This window comes from Penicillium oxalicum, chromosome III (genome assembly GCF_001723175.1).
Source record: "Penicillium oxalicum strain HP7-1 chromosome III, whole genome shotgun sequence".
Taxonomy (NCBI): domain Eukaryota; kingdom Fungi; phylum Ascomycota; class Eurotiomycetes; order Eurotiales; family Aspergillaceae; genus Penicillium; species Penicillium oxalicum.
Window position 1 is genome coordinate 3,272,642 of NC_064652.1, and position 16,527 is coordinate 3,289,168.

The window sequence follows — 16,527 nt, forward strand, 5'->3', positions numbered from 1 at the left end:
ATTTCTGCAGATCTTGGAGTGTCCCTTGGAGGTCTATAATCGCCCGTTGTAGGGTAAAAATTTCATCTCGTGCAACTTTCACCTCTTGAATGTAGCCCCCGCAAAGCTTCACAAGGCTTCCCGTTATTTGAATGACCGCGATAACGCTCGCCGCCGAGGATAAAACTTCCATTGTGGAAAACACGGCACAATAGCCTATGTTCGATATAGGTAGGTAGGATAGCAGTTGAAGTGTAATAACTTCGGGTTCGATATACAGTCAGGCTTTGCTGGCGAGATAAAGGGTTAAAGAGGGGTAAGTTAGGCGCAGGGTGTGAGGCCGTAATCTGGAGTGCATCTCACGTGTTAATATGACTAATCATGCGTTTCACTAGTGAAAAGATAAGTTTAAAGATGCAAGAAGACTTGGATATAAGGAATGAGGGCTAACTGATTATTTAATTTATCCAATGAAATACCACGACTTATTTCTATTATACAGTACGGTACGCAAGAGAACATCGACAAAGTCTGTCGCGTGGGTACAGCATTGGGTTGTCGGCTAGACTGTCGGCCCGAACCGATCCAGAGTCGAAATTACTGCTTAGTCAAATGCATGGTGCACCAATTGGATGTCAACAAGTCTGAATTGCTATAAAGCCCCTAGTTATCTGGCAATTTATGTGGGCATAATAATGACTAATACATGCGGTGTAATACTATCTCCGGTGCTCCGGTGTCCACTGCTGCTTCTGTTCCGACACCCAGATCCGGATCCGCCACGCTTCCTTGCGCCCTTGGCCACCAGCTCGACAAAGACCACCATGGCGCCTCGACTCGCCCCCTCCTAGCGGGTGATGATTCGTGATATGATTGACAGCAGATCGCTGACTACCTCAGAGATGGCAGAAGCTGCTGGTTGCAGCAAACGTTCGATCATTACCATCAGTAATAACCTCCGAATGTTCGGCGATGTTCGAGCACCCTTGATCCCTGGTGGCCGTCCTAGGCCTTGCAATTACTCGCGAGTCCTCGTGTTACGGCACTCACACCTGGACCAGCCAGGTAAAGGCCTACACAGGATGGCCCGGAAGCCCAAGGGGCCCCGGGACCCCAGGATCACCTGACCCAGGACCAGGGCGGGAAGGAACCGGGACTACTGATAACCCGCAGGACCGTGGGTCACATGACCCACGGGCTGGGAGATACAGGCGGGAGAAGGCAGAAGGATATAGAATCCTGAACGATTAGTTTGAATACGATCCAGACCCTACAGGTCCTCCCACTCTTACTCCAAGTTCTCACAGGACCTTCCCAGGTCCTAACACCTCGGCTCGCGCTACTCGCGAGCCGTACGACGGTAATACACTAGTAATCGAGCCGATCGAACCGTGAGTTTTTCTGGCTCGCTATACATAATAATAAATTACCGGCTCGATTTTACAATACCGTACGAACGGGAAGACTCGCGAGTTAAGGACTCGCGAGTTCGAGCCAGTCTTTCCGGCTCGCGAGTAATTTTCCGCGAGCCAGGGACTCGCGAGTCTTCCGGCTCGCGAGTTCGAGCCAGAAGTGCGAGCCGGCTCGCGAGTCGAGTCCAAAAAGCCGGCTCGCCGCGAGTAATTGCAAGGTCTAACCTCACCCACCTCAACTAGCTGATTTGCCTGCTGAGCTAGTTGTAGGCCCTCTTGAACAGTTAGACCCTCATCGCAAGGTATCTGCCTAGTTGACCGTTTGCGCTTCTTGATAACCTTCTCATTTGCTACGCGTAAATTAGCGATTTCTTACGATAGTATCGCGGCGTTATGCATCGAGAGATAGGCACTCTTGATAATCTGATCCACAGCAGTTTTTGATGGCGACGGAGGGCTATTTGAGCGCTATTTCAATAGATTCTTGTGTAAGATAGCCTGTTTCTGTAGCTGAGCCACGGTTCTAGGTGTTTTTGGTATAAATTAGCTAGATCGGCTGGTTAGCCAGCTAGTTGGTGGTATAGGCGTTCGTAGAGAGATATTAAGCTTCGAAAGCACCCTTTCTGCATCAATCCCTACTAGCCTACTAGCTACGAAGCTATTTTAAATAGTAACTAGTGTAGTGGGGGATTCGGTTGCATGTACTTAAAGGCGGATATTCAGTAGTAGGAGATGCCTGAGAGCCTTACCGTCGAGGAAGGTTATCTAGGACCCAGCTTGCGGGATCCGGCATCATCATCACACTTGATCAACAGTTTGGACGGAGGATTCAGGACAGTCTTTACAGTCGGATTCCTTACGCTTGCAATGTCACACTCTTTTTGATTCCTGCCTTTGGTACCTGATATCGGATCTCACGATTACCTTGGAGGATTCCAGGACTTACGTGCTGGTGGGTTTGGTTTGGTTCCTCTATGACTCGACCTGTCTGGTGAGATCAGACTGCCGTGAGCATTCCCCTCTTCACTAGTTAAAAGGCCTCTAGCCGCGCGCATTAATAGTTATCAAGGAAATCAAATTTATCGATGTGATTGTAGCCCCTACTAGACCTTGCAATTACTCGCGGCGAGCCGGCTTTTTGGACTCGCGAGTCGAGTCCCTGGCTCGCGGAAAATTACTCGCGAGTCTTCCCGCTCGTACGGTATTGTAAAATCGAGCCGGTAATTTATTATTATATATAGCGAGCCAGAAAAACTCGCGGTTCGATTGGCTCGATTACTAGTGTATTACCGTCGTACGGCTCGCGAGCCGGACTTTCTGACTCGAACTCGCGAGTCCTCGGCTCGCGAGTAATTGCAAGGCCTAGGTGAGGTAGTATCGCATGCGCAGGGCGAAACGCGTAATCAGCCAGATCAGCCAACTACCAGGGCTCCGCCTAAGTGTAGTGGGTGTGGGCAAGTTGGCCACAGGATCAATGTATGTAGAAATCGCCAGATCTAGTTAAATCAAGGGGTGTTGGTCGAGATAATTGATTTTGAAATTTCATGATGGGAGTTGGTGATCGGGACGGCCGGGTGATCGGGACGGCCGGGAACTACGTTAATACATACCCAGTTCATAAACTAGCGGCTTGGCAGTGGGGCCCAGAAAGAATGAGTGAGTGTAAATTGGTGAAGCTGAATTTGCACTTCTCTGTATATATTAAAAGGCTCTCTGTATCTAGGCCAAGGAATTGCAGTCTACATGGATTGCGGAATTCGCGTTCTATCAACGTTGAACTTAGATCCCCATAAAGCACTGCTGAGACTCATCGTTCAATTTTAAAGATTAAAAACTTGGGTTTCGGTCGGGTACCTGGGTGGGTCACTTTGCAGAGCAGAAAACAGCGTTCGCCGAAAAGCGGCTGTCGACCCGGCAAAATTCCTCACAGGCTGCCTGAGCATTACAGGCTTCATCAATCAGCTCATAGGCCGAGTTCCATAGTTCGTGCACAAGTTCATACACAGGCTGAAGCTGGTATTCCGAGCCGAGTGGCCCCTATTGGTGAAGCCGAAGCAAGTCGTTGGATGCTTGAGTAGTTAGCTCTTGCAAGCGTTTGAGTAGGGTGTAACGTGCACGATAATAAGCATTCTCGCCCTGCTATCGGCCAATTTGTCGGACTATATCGGCAATCTCGTCCATGTTGGTGTGCGAGTCTGTGTAATGTCGCAAACAGCCTTCCACGATGTGATGAGCATTTAACCAAAGTGTACTGGATGCAGGTAGATCGCCAGAAAGAAGTACGTCTTGCGGTGAACGTCCAGTGTGATTAGCGTTGAGGGACGTTGATTCTCCTTTTTTGCGGGTCTCGTGAATATTGTTTGCCGGGGTCGTCCAATTCCATGGCCATGGCTAGCTCAAGAAAATGTAGAAGTTCCTTCGAGGCAAATGAAGGTGGCAATCCCCCCTGTTCTCCTATCAAGGCTCCTCTGGAGCGATTCTAAGTCTGGTATAAAAGCCTCTGCTCCTAACGCCCAGCGCCAGTGAAAGCCTCATTGAGCATGTACAAAATGTCAACTATTGAAACCCAGAATCTACGCGATTGTGTCGTCCTTTCTATCATCAGTATTTTTGGACTATCCTACTTTTCTGTCTTCGCCGTTCAGCACCTTCTTTTTCACTTTCCCTCAACCCCTGACGGGATCATTAATGCTCTATCAGTCATCTTCTTCAGCGCCGGCGTCATCACGTGGTACCTCTCGACACTATCCTGGAGGGTTATTTCCGTTTTTCATGGCAGCCATACCGCGTGCTGGCAGAAGCTAGAGTTAGGTGGCGTTTTGTTCCTCATCTGGACGACTACCCTGCCAGCCGTGATCTTTCTGTTTCCCACGCAGCTATCTCTTCAGCTCGGTTATTTAGCTGCCTTCACCGTTATCGCTGTCAGAAATCTCGTAGACTTCTTAGCCTGCGACACAAGCATATCTGTGGCCCAAGTACGTTTTCCGTACCATTGTGCTTCCCTTGGCCTGTTGTCTCTGGTGCCGGCTATCTATTCTTTGACCGAGAACGCACACAACACCTCGGCATTAGCAATCGAATTCGGTTACATGACCCTAAGAAATTCCCTCGCCGCCGGGTTTTACCTTCTTCGCCCTCTGGAGCGAACCCATGCTCTGTGTTGCTGGCGGCCTAGCCTCTACATGATGCACCTTGTCTTAGCCTACAGCTTGGTCAGCTACTCGAGAGTTGTCCTGAAATATGCGCTACAGTCAGCCGCATAACTAGATTCGGGAATCATGCAGAATCTTGAAGAATGGCAGTTTTGTGAGGCATATTCGAATGGTAGAAATCGATTATTGTAGAAATCGAAGAGGATGACTGTCAATTTGAATTCAATAGGGCCATTGTATTTTCACTGTACAGTAACATGTGAGGTCAAGGGCTTCTCGTTTTCCGATTTTGAGCTCGTAGTCAGTCCACATACTTCCAGTAGAACGAATGAGAGAAAGTAATCGGACCGGAGGCCTGTGACTCTACAACTGCCGCTTTTAGACGAGGCACTAAGCTGCTTACCGAGGAGCCAATGGGTTCCCACGCGGTCATGAACTAGGCGCCCCCGAACGTCCAAGTATTGATGCACAAGTTGAGAGCCACTTTTTGAACTTCACAGTTTTCACCGCTATCAGTGGCTACACACATCGACCCCGAATCTGGTGTGGGCCATACTATACCGGTTGATCAATCACGTGTGAACTTATAATGGCCTTATATTTTCGTAATTAAAGAGACCACATCATTTTTTTCGGTTGGACCCTGTTCAGCGTTCATTTTTCACCGTGGACAATCAGCTCTGCTGTCAGAGCTGACCCCTATCCCACAACCTGTTTGTCACTATATTGAACAATCGGTCATGATCCTGACAAAATTCAACCATAACTGTAAAGCAATCATGATCGAGTATTGGGCTCATTCCATCGCATCAATATGTCAGGCGCATGCCCCGAGCGCGAGCCTACGCTCTTCAGTTACAACTTCTGCTTATTAGAGGACCACTTTTCCATATGTGTCAGTCGAAGGACTCTGTACTTACAGCAATGGTCTCCCAGTCCAGCGCCACGCTTCACACTCTGCCACGTGAGGTTCTTCTTCTGATTGCGCATTTCGTGAGTCCTCAACCGGACGTGTGTTCTAGGTTCCTAATTCCCTTCTAGTTGCCCGTGGACAGTCTGTTCGCTGCAAGCCGAGCGTCGTCCCGGCTATATTCCATGCTGAATCCTTTTGTCTACTGCTCACTGACCATCCGCGCAACGGACGAGTGGGCGCTCAATTTGCTTGATGTCGACTCCTTCTTTCTCGTATTGATCCATTGCTCTATTCGCTTGTCTTGTCTCTCGAATTTTTGGCCGGCATATAAGGAGTGGCTTAATCAATTCAATTTTATCATAAAATCCATTAGAATCGGGAGTCCTTCCATCTGTAGGTCCCAAAATCGGTTTGCAATGGATTCCCCTATGCCTGTTCCATCTCTAGAGCGTTCGCCTAAAAGAAGACGAGAACATTTCGGCTCGGAATCGCAATCTGCTTCTGGAACAGGCGACTTCCAAAAGCCAGCCAGCCTAAAAATGCCACGCGGAATCAAAGTAAGGATTTTTCCCTCTCCCCTGGCGGCGGGGATATCGTATCAATCTCAACAGACTCTTACCAGAATTTAGGAGGCGTTGGTGACTAGGAGTATTTCTCTCGTTAGTGAGATGAAACGTATTCTAGATGAAAATCCCTCTCTAGCTTCATCAGCCATAGAACTTCTTGATCTCTATCTTTGTCTATGGGATTGCTATATAATTGAGTCCGCTCGGAAGATACTGCTGGAAGAGGAATATCGAGTGCTCCGGGACTCCAATGCATGGCTTGCACAGAGGAACAGCCAGTTGCACCAGGCTTGCACCGATCGCGAGTTGATATTATGGGGCCGCCTAGAAGCATTCAACTCCTTAGAGCGGGGCATAATCGCGGTACTACAGAGCAACGCGCGTGCTTCGTTCGAAACAATCATGCAACAGTGAGCAGCGGAAATCAGGATAATAAGTTATGCTTATACTGTCTCATTGTTGATCTTACAACCATTGATGAACGATTATGCTGTCTGGTGAAGTGGAGAAGGGAGCGGCGACCTAATAATGTGCCCCACTTCAACTGTCTTGTTGGTAATCCGTTTCACATTGCCGTCTACTGCAGAGGAGTGCATGTATAGTTAATGAAGGCCTTCCGCCGTATGCATTGAAAGGTCCCTAGAAGTACGGTACAGGATAGTATGCTTCCTCGTTTTCTACATAAGTACTGAAATCTTATATATTTATATTCCAATTCTTAAGGCGAAGGATAGGGATTCAAGCCCTCAGTCAGAACATACCTTGTATTGTGCCGCTCCTACTAGTCTCTGCCAGTGCCTTTTCCCTCGCCTTCATCTTCTCCAGGATCGTTTTCAAGACTGAAAATTCTCCTTTCGTGGATTCCTTCGATCTGAACCTTGAGTCCCTTTGGGAGGAGTTCTCTGATACACTCACCCCACCGCCATATATCGGCACCAATCACTACTGTCACTTCTCCATCTATACTCTCGATGAGTCTGTATTCAGTCAAGGAGCGATAGTGTTTGGCCCCGTTAGATAGCTTCACGACGCCGCGCTTAAAAACAACTGCTAGTTCCACTAGACTAGACCCGATCCGCTGTGCCCCACCACCTCCGCCAACGATATCTTTCTCTACCTGTCAGCTTTTTACCTCTCTGAGCACGTCCACTGGGTGAAATTCCGCCTTTCCAAAGTCCACCTAGTGACGGAAGAGGTTCTGGAACAATACCCGTTCTTTCTCCCTCGCATCGAGTCCGTACTAGGAAACTTGCACCACTTGCGTCGGTGCATGCTTGACATCCTTTCACGACAATTCCACACAGAAGATCATCAATACCACTTCTAGTTAATTATTCGGCCTCTTATCAATCCAATTTCAGAGAGCGGAATAGCAGTACTACCCCGTTATTTTCCTCATGTGGCACCATCATCAATAGTGAATCCCCACCGTTTTTACAAAACATTGTCGGAAACTTTGCTGGATAAATTACCTTGAGCATAACGGTATCTGAATCGATTTACTCTAACTCCGAGTCACTGGTGCTTAGAGTGTACTATCACTGGGTCTTTATACAGTAACAAGCATATAAACGCTACACGTGTCCAAAGAGACGATTTGTTTTCATAGATTCAATAATCCACCTCCTAAACCAGGGTCCCTACATGGACACTCCCATCCAGGTTGAAACTAGTACTATTATATTCAAGAATAGGAAAAGATACTTGATGGATCTCGGGGTCCTTCATCGCCCCAGCGGGCCTAGATTATTCCACAGGCGGTGATATGTAAAGGGGGGTGTATTGTGGCAGGCTGTGCTTCCATTAGTTGCATAATAAGTCTGCCAGAATGTCGTACATGAGGAGCTATTATGGCATAGCTGGTCTTTGTCAGGATACCAGGTCGCGTAGTCACTAGTCACGGGGATGTCTAATTGCTCCCGATCCACTAGAGTTCTATTAGACGGAAACTTCAGGCGACAATAGCGTTTGAGATATTTCGTGCGAGCACAGATTCTGTAAATTAAGTGGAAGCATAAATGTCCCCTGAGCAGTTCGGTGCAATCCAGGCGTCGAGTTATAACGTGGTGGCAAGGTTCTAAAGGGTGTCAGTAGAGCTCCCTTTATTGCTTCGGTAGAGATAATTGCGCTAGTTGCAGGATGCAGAGCAGACGACTGCTCGGAGAGCGCGGTAGCTACCGCGATACAGAAGCCGGTGACCAGTAGAGCGAGACTGGCCATAGTTGAGATTATTGAGGGCATCAAGAGGAAATTCAATGAAAGGGTTGGATTAAGAATGGATTCTCGTCGTTTGCGCGACTTAAATTCTCCATCGTGCCGTTTCACAGTCGTGGTCCCGTCCTAATACGGTGGCCACCCACTCCAACGTCCACCGACGCCATCAGGAAATACATTCCAACGCCTCACCGGTTCTCTACCTCCCACCATTTCTATCTTCATATATTCAACTGCTGTGCAGCTATGCGAGGGTTACCGTTGAGTGTATTTCTTGGGGTCAACACAGGACTTGATCGCGAGGATCAGCTCAGTGTATCACTGGGTGGTTATGTACGGCAATTCATGGGAATCCTGGGTGCGACGGTCTCTTAGATTGTCATTTTCATCAAATCCGATCACCCTATATGAATTAAATTAGCTCCACAGCCTGACCATCTTATTCATATCTGCCTTTTGGACGGCTCTAATTCATTAATTGCAGCTCGTATAGGAGGCATAAAAATCAGCCAAGGTCGAGTGCTTTATACTAATTCGACGTTCCGGCACTATATATTCTTCCAATTACTCTGCCTATGCATTAATTCCTAGGTAATAAGCTGTGGATCAACACTAGGTATGACTTAATCTATACTGCGAAGAATTTTGGAAGTTGAGTACACCTGTCTAATAAAAATAGACTCAAGGCAACTTTCAAGCCATTACTCCCCAGCCGACACGAGAGCCAATCCAAAGTCAACACGCATGATTTCCGATCTGCAAAAGTTACTTCGCTCGACCACCTGACAGGGGATTCAATGACTCACGAGCTTCGCTGCGAGATTTGCCATCGCCATCGATCAGCCTCCTGCCACAGAAAACACATGAGTGACCCAGTCACATTTCCAGCCGTCAGAATTTGCTCTCGCCGCCGAATAAAATGTACGTTATTTAAAGCTAGAATTTGGGCCCCCTCTGTGAATTTACCTGTCATCTATGAGTTGCCGGGAGATAGAATGGCAACAGGTTCGGAATGCGTCGGCTGAATTATTGTTATCAGAAGCAAGTAGGGACAAATCTCAATAACAATAGTACAAACTAATATACTAGTACTGGCATAGCGTAGATACTGTCCATCATGGAAGCTCCCGAAATTGTAGCGCAAGGTATTCTATCAGGAAAAAGATCGGGGAATGTTGGCTTTCTTGGTAGTGCATTCCATATTTTACGGATCCCTACAATTTGTAACCCCCATCCCGGTGACATGAAATGCCCTGCGTGGTGAAACACCCGCGAGGTACCTGACAAGTGCAGCATGTTTATCCTCTAGAAACCATTCAATCGTTATTTATGAATAGAGGATACCTTAATTAGAGGATTCTTGCTATCACTGCTTTTGCAAAAGAAAGTAAATACCATGTCCCGTGTGCTGAAGTACAAGACGTAATGTATTACCAGGAAATCTGCCGTGGAGGACTGGGACGCCAAGACCACCCACCATGACATCAGAGATGAGTGTGAAGAATAATTCAGCGTGAGTGTAATTTTGCGATCGCGGCCATCATCTTTTCACGCCACTAAAATGATGTAGGTTACGACAATGTTGAGTTGAGCGAAACTCTTGGCAGCGTAGAGGTACCAAGATTACAAATTGGTGAAGTTGAATACACGGGGAAATAACAATGGTGTAAATTCGTGTATGAAATATACTACGGCCGCTATATATAGAGTAGACCCACATTAAGTATGTAATAATTACGGAAGATTACCTCGCTAGGCTCGGGCCGTCGATCAGGTGATAACCGCGGCCGTCCAGAAGAAATCACTGTGCGTGGCAAGACAAGGGCTAGGTGCGATTGTCCTTTACTTCGGGTCTTAACTGGCTATTGACCATAGCCGTGAATCGCTCAGTCGGCACCCCCAGTCGCGAATCCGAAGATCAAAACACGTCCAGACGGGCAGCCAAGCACCACCGCTATTCCGGACTTTCCTACAGCCGAACTGGTCGGGCGATAGGTGGGAGGCAGCCAGAGCCAGTTCTGTGAACGCCGCGTGATCCAGAGTCTATCGAAACTGATACCGTAGCCTTGATATTCGGGGGGTTGCGGCAGTTGATTTGCACTAGGTGATTGGAGGTCTAACGCGGACACTTTAGTCGGAGGCCTAGGATTAGGTGTTGCTGAGCCACGAAGGGGAAAAATCCCAACGCTAGTGTGAAGAGAGGAGTTGGTGGTGTCGAAGGAAAGAATATTCACATAATTGCCAACATTTAGGGTTTGCAGGCAGGCCCCGGTGTGCGCATCCCAGATCTTGATCATCTTGTCCAAAGACCCGGACGCGACGCGACTGCTGTCGGGGGAGAACACCACTGAGTTGACATCATGATTATGGCCCTCCAGCGTCTGCAGGCAGTCCCCAGTGTGCGCATCCCAGATCTTGATCGCCCTGTCGGCCGACCCGGACGCGACGCGGCTGCCGTTGGGGGAGAACACCACTGAGTTGACCCAGTCGCCATGGCCCTCCAGCGTCTGCAGGCAGGCCCCGGTGTGCGCATCCCAGATCTTGATCGTCTCGTCCTCCGACCCGGACGCGACGTGGCTGCTATCGGGGGAGAACACCACTGAGTTGACCCAGTCGCCATGGCCCTCTAGCGTCTGCAGGCAGGCCCCGGTGTGCGCATCCCAGATCTTGATCGTGTTATCCGAAGACCCGGACGCGACGCGGCTGCCGTCGGGGGAGAACACCACTGAGTTGACATAGCTATCATGGCCCTCCAGCGTCTGCAGGCATGCCCCGGTGTGCGCATCCCAGTCATTTCCCATTGGCGGCATCATCGTGACATCTTTGGGCCGCTCGTGCCAGAACAACTTCTTAATCAAACTCCGCGATGGACTAAATACAAGCCCACAACCGTACGCCTGTAGGGGGCTGTTCTCGATCGCCATTCGGTGGTACAGAATGAATCGATATGTATCTTGGACGAGGATGCTCAGTTTGGCTGCTGTCGGTCGTTCCTATCGCGGTGTTAGAGCAGTTCCAATTCCCGAAATGAACACATACCAATACGAGATCCTTCAGTCTCTGTATCGACATAATTCCATCCGATATGCTTCGCAGGAGGCTCAGTGCCTCGAGCCAGTAGAGACACTGCGTTCGAAGAAACGTGTCGACAGTACCACCCTCCTTGAGATCTTCGTATGATCCGCTTTCTCGTAGATGGTCGACCCAGTAGACACACGAGTATCGTGCGACTGCAAGCGGATCCGGATTAGGTGGCTGGGCTTGCTTGATAGGAGTACCCAGGGCTCCTAGGCTATACATATCCCGCCGTAACGCCTTCTTCACGACCTGGAGGGACTGCGTGAACATTCGGCGATGGGCAACCGTAGGGCCAGCCGAGAAGATACTCTGCGCGCCCTTTCCGATTAGATAGTCCTTGGCAGACTGATGCACAAAGTAGATGCTTTCGTCGCGGACCGTGAGGAACGAGCCGGTCCTCTTGATCATCGTCACAAGACTTTTCGCCTTTCCGGCGATCTCGTCAGGGAGTCCCGACACTGCCCCTAGCTCCAGTAGCTGAAGCGGCCGATAGGCCAGGGTAGCAGCTGAGAGGACCAAGTGGCAAAACTTTCGGGTTCGAGGCGCTTCCTGTTCGATCTGGTCTATCATTCGCGCATACATATCATCCAACCCTGTCGGCACTTCATCCACCACTTGCTTCACGTCCCAGCTATCAACGCCCCGAAGTTCCTGGACGACGAGCGCCACCCAGAGAAACGTTCCTTCGGCTTTCTCCTCGAGGGTCTGCTGAACATATTCCAGCAAAGTATCATCCTCCTCCAGAGACTCAAGTTCCGCTAACCGGTTCGAGATGTAAGCTCCGATGGCCAGAGACACAGCTTCGGCGTTTTCCTGCAGTTCCAGGCTCAGTATTGACTGCGAGTCGTCAAGCCTTATGCGCTGATTAACGTGGTTCCGGCTGGATATGATCCATTTGACGTGCGGTAATCCCCTTGTCTCCTGGAGAATAAGCTGTAACAGTTTATCTTGGTCCTGTACGCATTCGTCCAGAGCATCAACTATAATGTAGATCTTGTCCGTGGTACAGGCGCGCAAGATACATAAGAACATATTGCACAATGCAGCCCATGCTTCCGCACCCCCAAATTGTGGCTCCCCATTTTGATTGAACCTTTTCTGTATAAGAGAGAGAAATGATGGTTGTGTGTCCACAAGCATATAGATCAACCCACGTAAGACAGCATGAGCGTTACTCAGCTTAGGAACAGTGGCTTGACAGAAAAAGAAAGACAGGAATGTCTTGGCTTGGGAATCTGCTATTTCTATGGTCGGGTTAAGCTCGTCGATGATGCCACAGAGTAGCATTGTCTTGCCTTTACCAGGATCCCCCTTGATCCAAAGGACCTGACTGTCGTTACTGTTGTTACCGTCGCGCCAACACTGGAACTGGTGGTGGTGGAGGATCCATTCATAGGACTCTTTGAGGGGCGCCCCTCTTGTCTGGTGGATGTTTGTCTTGACGTCGCGCGGATCCGTCACTGCGAAGTATTCGCGGCAGCGATCCCTGCTTTGTCGGTCTTGGTCTTGCGAGCTTTCATGTCAGACGGAGTACCGCCAGGAGGAAAACTTGATGTTCAGACGTACCTCCGATGTTTTGAATGAAGGTGCTAAGATGGCACCAAGTTAGTAATACTCGTCAACGCGGTACAATCATCAATATCGACGTACGAATGTGTCGCAGTGCCTTCGAATTGGACATTTCCCCCATTGTTGTCCCACTGGTGCCTCCTCATCGAGATGACAAATCAGGTGATATTGGCTAGATCTGCTGTATAGTGAGTTGAGCGTATCTAGCAGTCGCACTGTAGTGCGCCACTACCAGCGGAGAAATTCGGTACGCGGCAGAATTTGAGTCCTCGCTACAAGATCAACCAGAAATGTTTCTGCCTTGCACAGGATGAAAGGGCTAAGCCGTTAGGCTGCAAGCTACTGCGGGTAGCAGGGCTGACAGGAGACACCATCGCTCTTGTATGCTGTTGAAGCAGGTGTTGCCATCTGGTCCCGAGTTGCAGCCGCGCCAGCGGCAAGCCATGCAGATATCGGCCCGTCGCCTGTACGTCGCCCGCCAATCACTGCCGCCCGCCCCTTCACCTTGGCCTTCCCCTTGGGCAATCGGGTGGAATAGCGCTCATGCAGTGTGATGAATTGCACAGCGGGGCGTTGTATTGCCACGTCTCGTCCCCCACACCTGCATCCTCTCCTGTGGGGCGATCTTTCGACGTGAGGTTGATTTATTTTCTGGCGCAGAGAGCACGAACTGCTTTCTAGCTGCGGCTGAGGTGCCTAACGCTCTTGCGCTTCCGGACACCTTGACTATTACAGATAGCAAGAGAGACATAAAGCTTACTTGGATCACATAAAAGATAATTCTCCGGTTTCATTTTACCTGCTCAGAGAACATCTGCGGTGGATATCTGCCTTTATGCACACGTCCATAGGCTCTTATAGAGTACTCCTACGTTGCCACAGGTATCCAAAAATTACATGAGCCTAATTGGCGGTCCAAGCTGATTGTCATTGCGCTAATTTGCTTTTTGAATGCCAAGTGATCTGAGATGGCGTCTCAAGTATCGGATAGGGCACCCTCAAATGTCTCGTTACCTGCTATCTTGTATCTACCCCCGCGCCATGCTTAGAAACATTGGGTAAAAAGGACAAATTTCCTATACGCCGAGTCCTTAGTAAGTCTACCGTTATGTTGGACGGGTGATGTTTCTGCTTCCATAATACTTTCTGTTATACTTTTTAAGTCTTCATCGCATTCCCCAGCCTTTTTGATCTCATATATTTTTACGAATCACAGCGCGCCTTGAAAGGTGAAAGCACCACTCGAGTCTTAGTATTTAGGAGCACTGAACAACCTAGCGTGTGTGTGAGATGTGAGAACTGCGGTTGTGGACAGAAACCAATGCCTTCGTTATCAATACTATAGGACACGTAGCGCAATGCTTTGACATTAACTCTGGGCCCTGTGATCCCGACTGACCATCCTTGGCCTAGCTCAAGGCTAGCCTCTTCAGGATTAGCGCACCGTGAGATATTAACTTACGTGATCCCACATCCAGGGCGGAACGAAAAACCTTCATTTCCTCATTTCCTCGGGGGATCGCGTAGACCCCGAACTCCACGTGACCATTGACTCAAACCAAGGCAGAATGCGGGGCTCCACCAAAATCAACCGTTTAACTTGCAGTTGGTGAGAATTGCCAAACGGTAACTAAGAAGATTGCAGGCTCTATATTCCACAGTAGTTCAAATGTGGTTGAAAGTCAAAAATTGAGCTCTTTCTCTCAACAAAACCGCTCTATCAATTTTGCTCGGCATTGTTTTCGTCTGCTCAGCCCAGAGCGTTCAGATGCTCTTGGTGTTCAACGGTCGAAAAAACTCCCTGGCTGACTATGTTTAAGTTAGTTACTCTGGCGGTTGCCGGGCTGTCGTTGAAAGGCTACAGTAATGATTTTAAGAGTCATAATTTTGTTTTCATAATAACTAAACAATGTGTAACTTACATCTAGTTAAAAATTATGCTCATATCGCATGATTCAACCCCTCTTTGGAAGCTCACCGGTCAATTTAGGCTAATTGCTGACGTAGATTCATCCTTGCCAAAAGTCCCGCAAAGACAAGCATGACTGTACACCCGCAGCAATTATTTTGATGCTGCTGGAAACACCAACGGTTATCACGTCTACGGACCGACAACCCAGCATATTTTTGACCTCTTTGACAATGCTGCGAAGCTTCGCATAGAGATTCAATGACGTTTGGTATGCTCAGGATTGTGGTGGAATCGTTAGATCTGGCTGGTGGAATTTGATTTCAAAGAACCTGTCCACCAATAACTAATCGCTGACTAATTTAGGTAATTACAGAGCCGGGCGTTTCTATCATATAATTTAAGACCGAGTAAGTTATCCTTCCTTAACCCGGCCTTGGATGGATCACAATAGGTACTGGACGGCCAAAACTTCAATGCCCGCCCTGAAGAAGGGCAATGCTAGCGATGATTCTAGCTCCCTACTAGCAGCTACACAACCTTCTCCTTCGATATTTCATTTGCATGGTGGCCAGCACGAGACTTTTTGCTCGGTAATGAATTTACCTCGAGGATTTTCGAGACGTCCTCAATTTGGGCTTATGCGCATTTCCAGTCCAGCAAAGCTAAGTTTAAGCCCAAATGGGCATAGCGTGACCAGAATGCTCAGTCCTCTATTATTAATTCACGAAACAAAGCAACTCGCAGGCATGAACGTCGGATTGTCTTCAATACATATCTGAATCCCATGAACTGCTCCGAACTGCAGTCAGCTGGTCAACGCAGCGCTATCTTCTTTTGCTTGCATCAGATGCGACCGTCATTACATAGTGACCTTGCTGATCCTGCCCTATTTTCTGGACAGTAGACTCCGTGGTGTTGAAGATCATGTTTTCATTCTGCTTGCATTAACAACACGATGACACGATGATAGACTAGAGAGAGGAGAATCAGATCGACCTCCACTTACTCTTTGCTCCAATAGATTCTTGACAGCCGTGTTCATTACTGGATCCCGCTCCGATGCAGAGCGCAATTCCTTCATGACTTTGAGAAGCTTATCCATTTCCTCCCCGCCCGCCGCTTCTTCGTCGCTCGCAGACGGAGTGTAAATTTGGTACAGTGCGTCAATGTGGTCATTGATGTCCTTGACTAGCTTCTCGAGATGCTTCTCGTCGTAAATAGCGAACTTGAAGAGTCTAGGAACTGACATCTTGTTTCTGCGCTCGTGCACGATTTTTTGCATTGTCTCATGGAGGTAACGGTGCATAGCACTCCACTTAAAGCCATCCTGGCCGAACGGCTTCATTTCGTTCGCTCTCACTTCAGGGTCATCCTCAGACTTTCCTTTGCGTTCATTATGACAGATTTTCATGGACTCTTCGAAAAAAGTCGCCAAGATCTGAAATGTCCGTATAGCCTGATTCTCTTGCTCCTCGTCGAGCTGGAATAAGCCCGAGCTTTTCAGCGACTCCTCGTCTTCGATATTCGAGCCTGTCAGACCGACAGCCTGGCCCCAGCGCGTTAGTCTCAGCTGCGCACTGCCAAGCTTCACGATCAGAGACTGAAGTCGCGGGGCCGCCTTTCTGGCAATGTAGATGTAGTCAAACCAGGTAATAATCGTGGTAAAAAGACCGGCTAGCCCAGATGCCGCACTAATAACTTCTACACCCGTCATCACGGTAGAAGTGCGCCT

At 48.7% G+C, this 16,527-nt stretch overlaps 3 protein-coding genes across 3 annotated transcripts; all 3 read right to left on the minus strand.

Moving 5' to 3' along the window:
* Nucleotides 1–3,211: 3,211 nt before the first annotated feature.
* POX_c04538 (uncharacterized protein) lies at nucleotides 3,212–3,346 on the minus strand (the record flags this gene model as incomplete). Its single annotated transcript, XM_050113412.1, has 1 exon — nucleotides 3,212–3,346. The coding sequence occupies one exon, from the start codon at nucleotides 3,344–3,346 to the stop codon at nucleotides 3,212–3,214; it is 135 nt and encodes a 44-aa protein (XP_049970968.1).
* Nucleotides 3,347–7,960: 4,614 nt separating this feature from the next.
* POX_c04539 (uncharacterized protein) lies at nucleotides 7,961–8,242 on the minus strand (the record flags this gene model as incomplete). The annotated part of the gene is made up of 2 exons (XM_050113413.1): nucleotides 7,961–8,099; nucleotides 8,175–8,242. The coding sequence occupies 2 exons, from the start codon at nucleotides 8,240–8,242 to the stop codon at nucleotides 7,961–7,963; spliced, it is 207 nt and encodes a 68-aa protein (XP_049970969.1).
* A 1,880-nt stretch (nucleotides 8,243–10,122) lies between these two features.
* POX_c04540 (Vegetative incompatibility protein HET-E-1) lies at nucleotides 10,123–16,509 on the minus strand (the record flags this gene model as incomplete). The annotated part of the gene is made up of 5 exons (XM_050113414.1): nucleotides 10,123–11,229; nucleotides 11,276–12,819; nucleotides 12,881–12,903; nucleotides 12,965–13,014; nucleotides 15,802–16,509. 5 exons carry the CDS (start codon nucleotides 16,507–16,509, stop codon nucleotides 10,123–10,125), a joined length of 3,432 nt encoding a protein of 1,143 aa, XP_049970970.1.
* Between the last annotated feature and the right edge of the window lie 18 nt (nucleotides 16,510–16,527).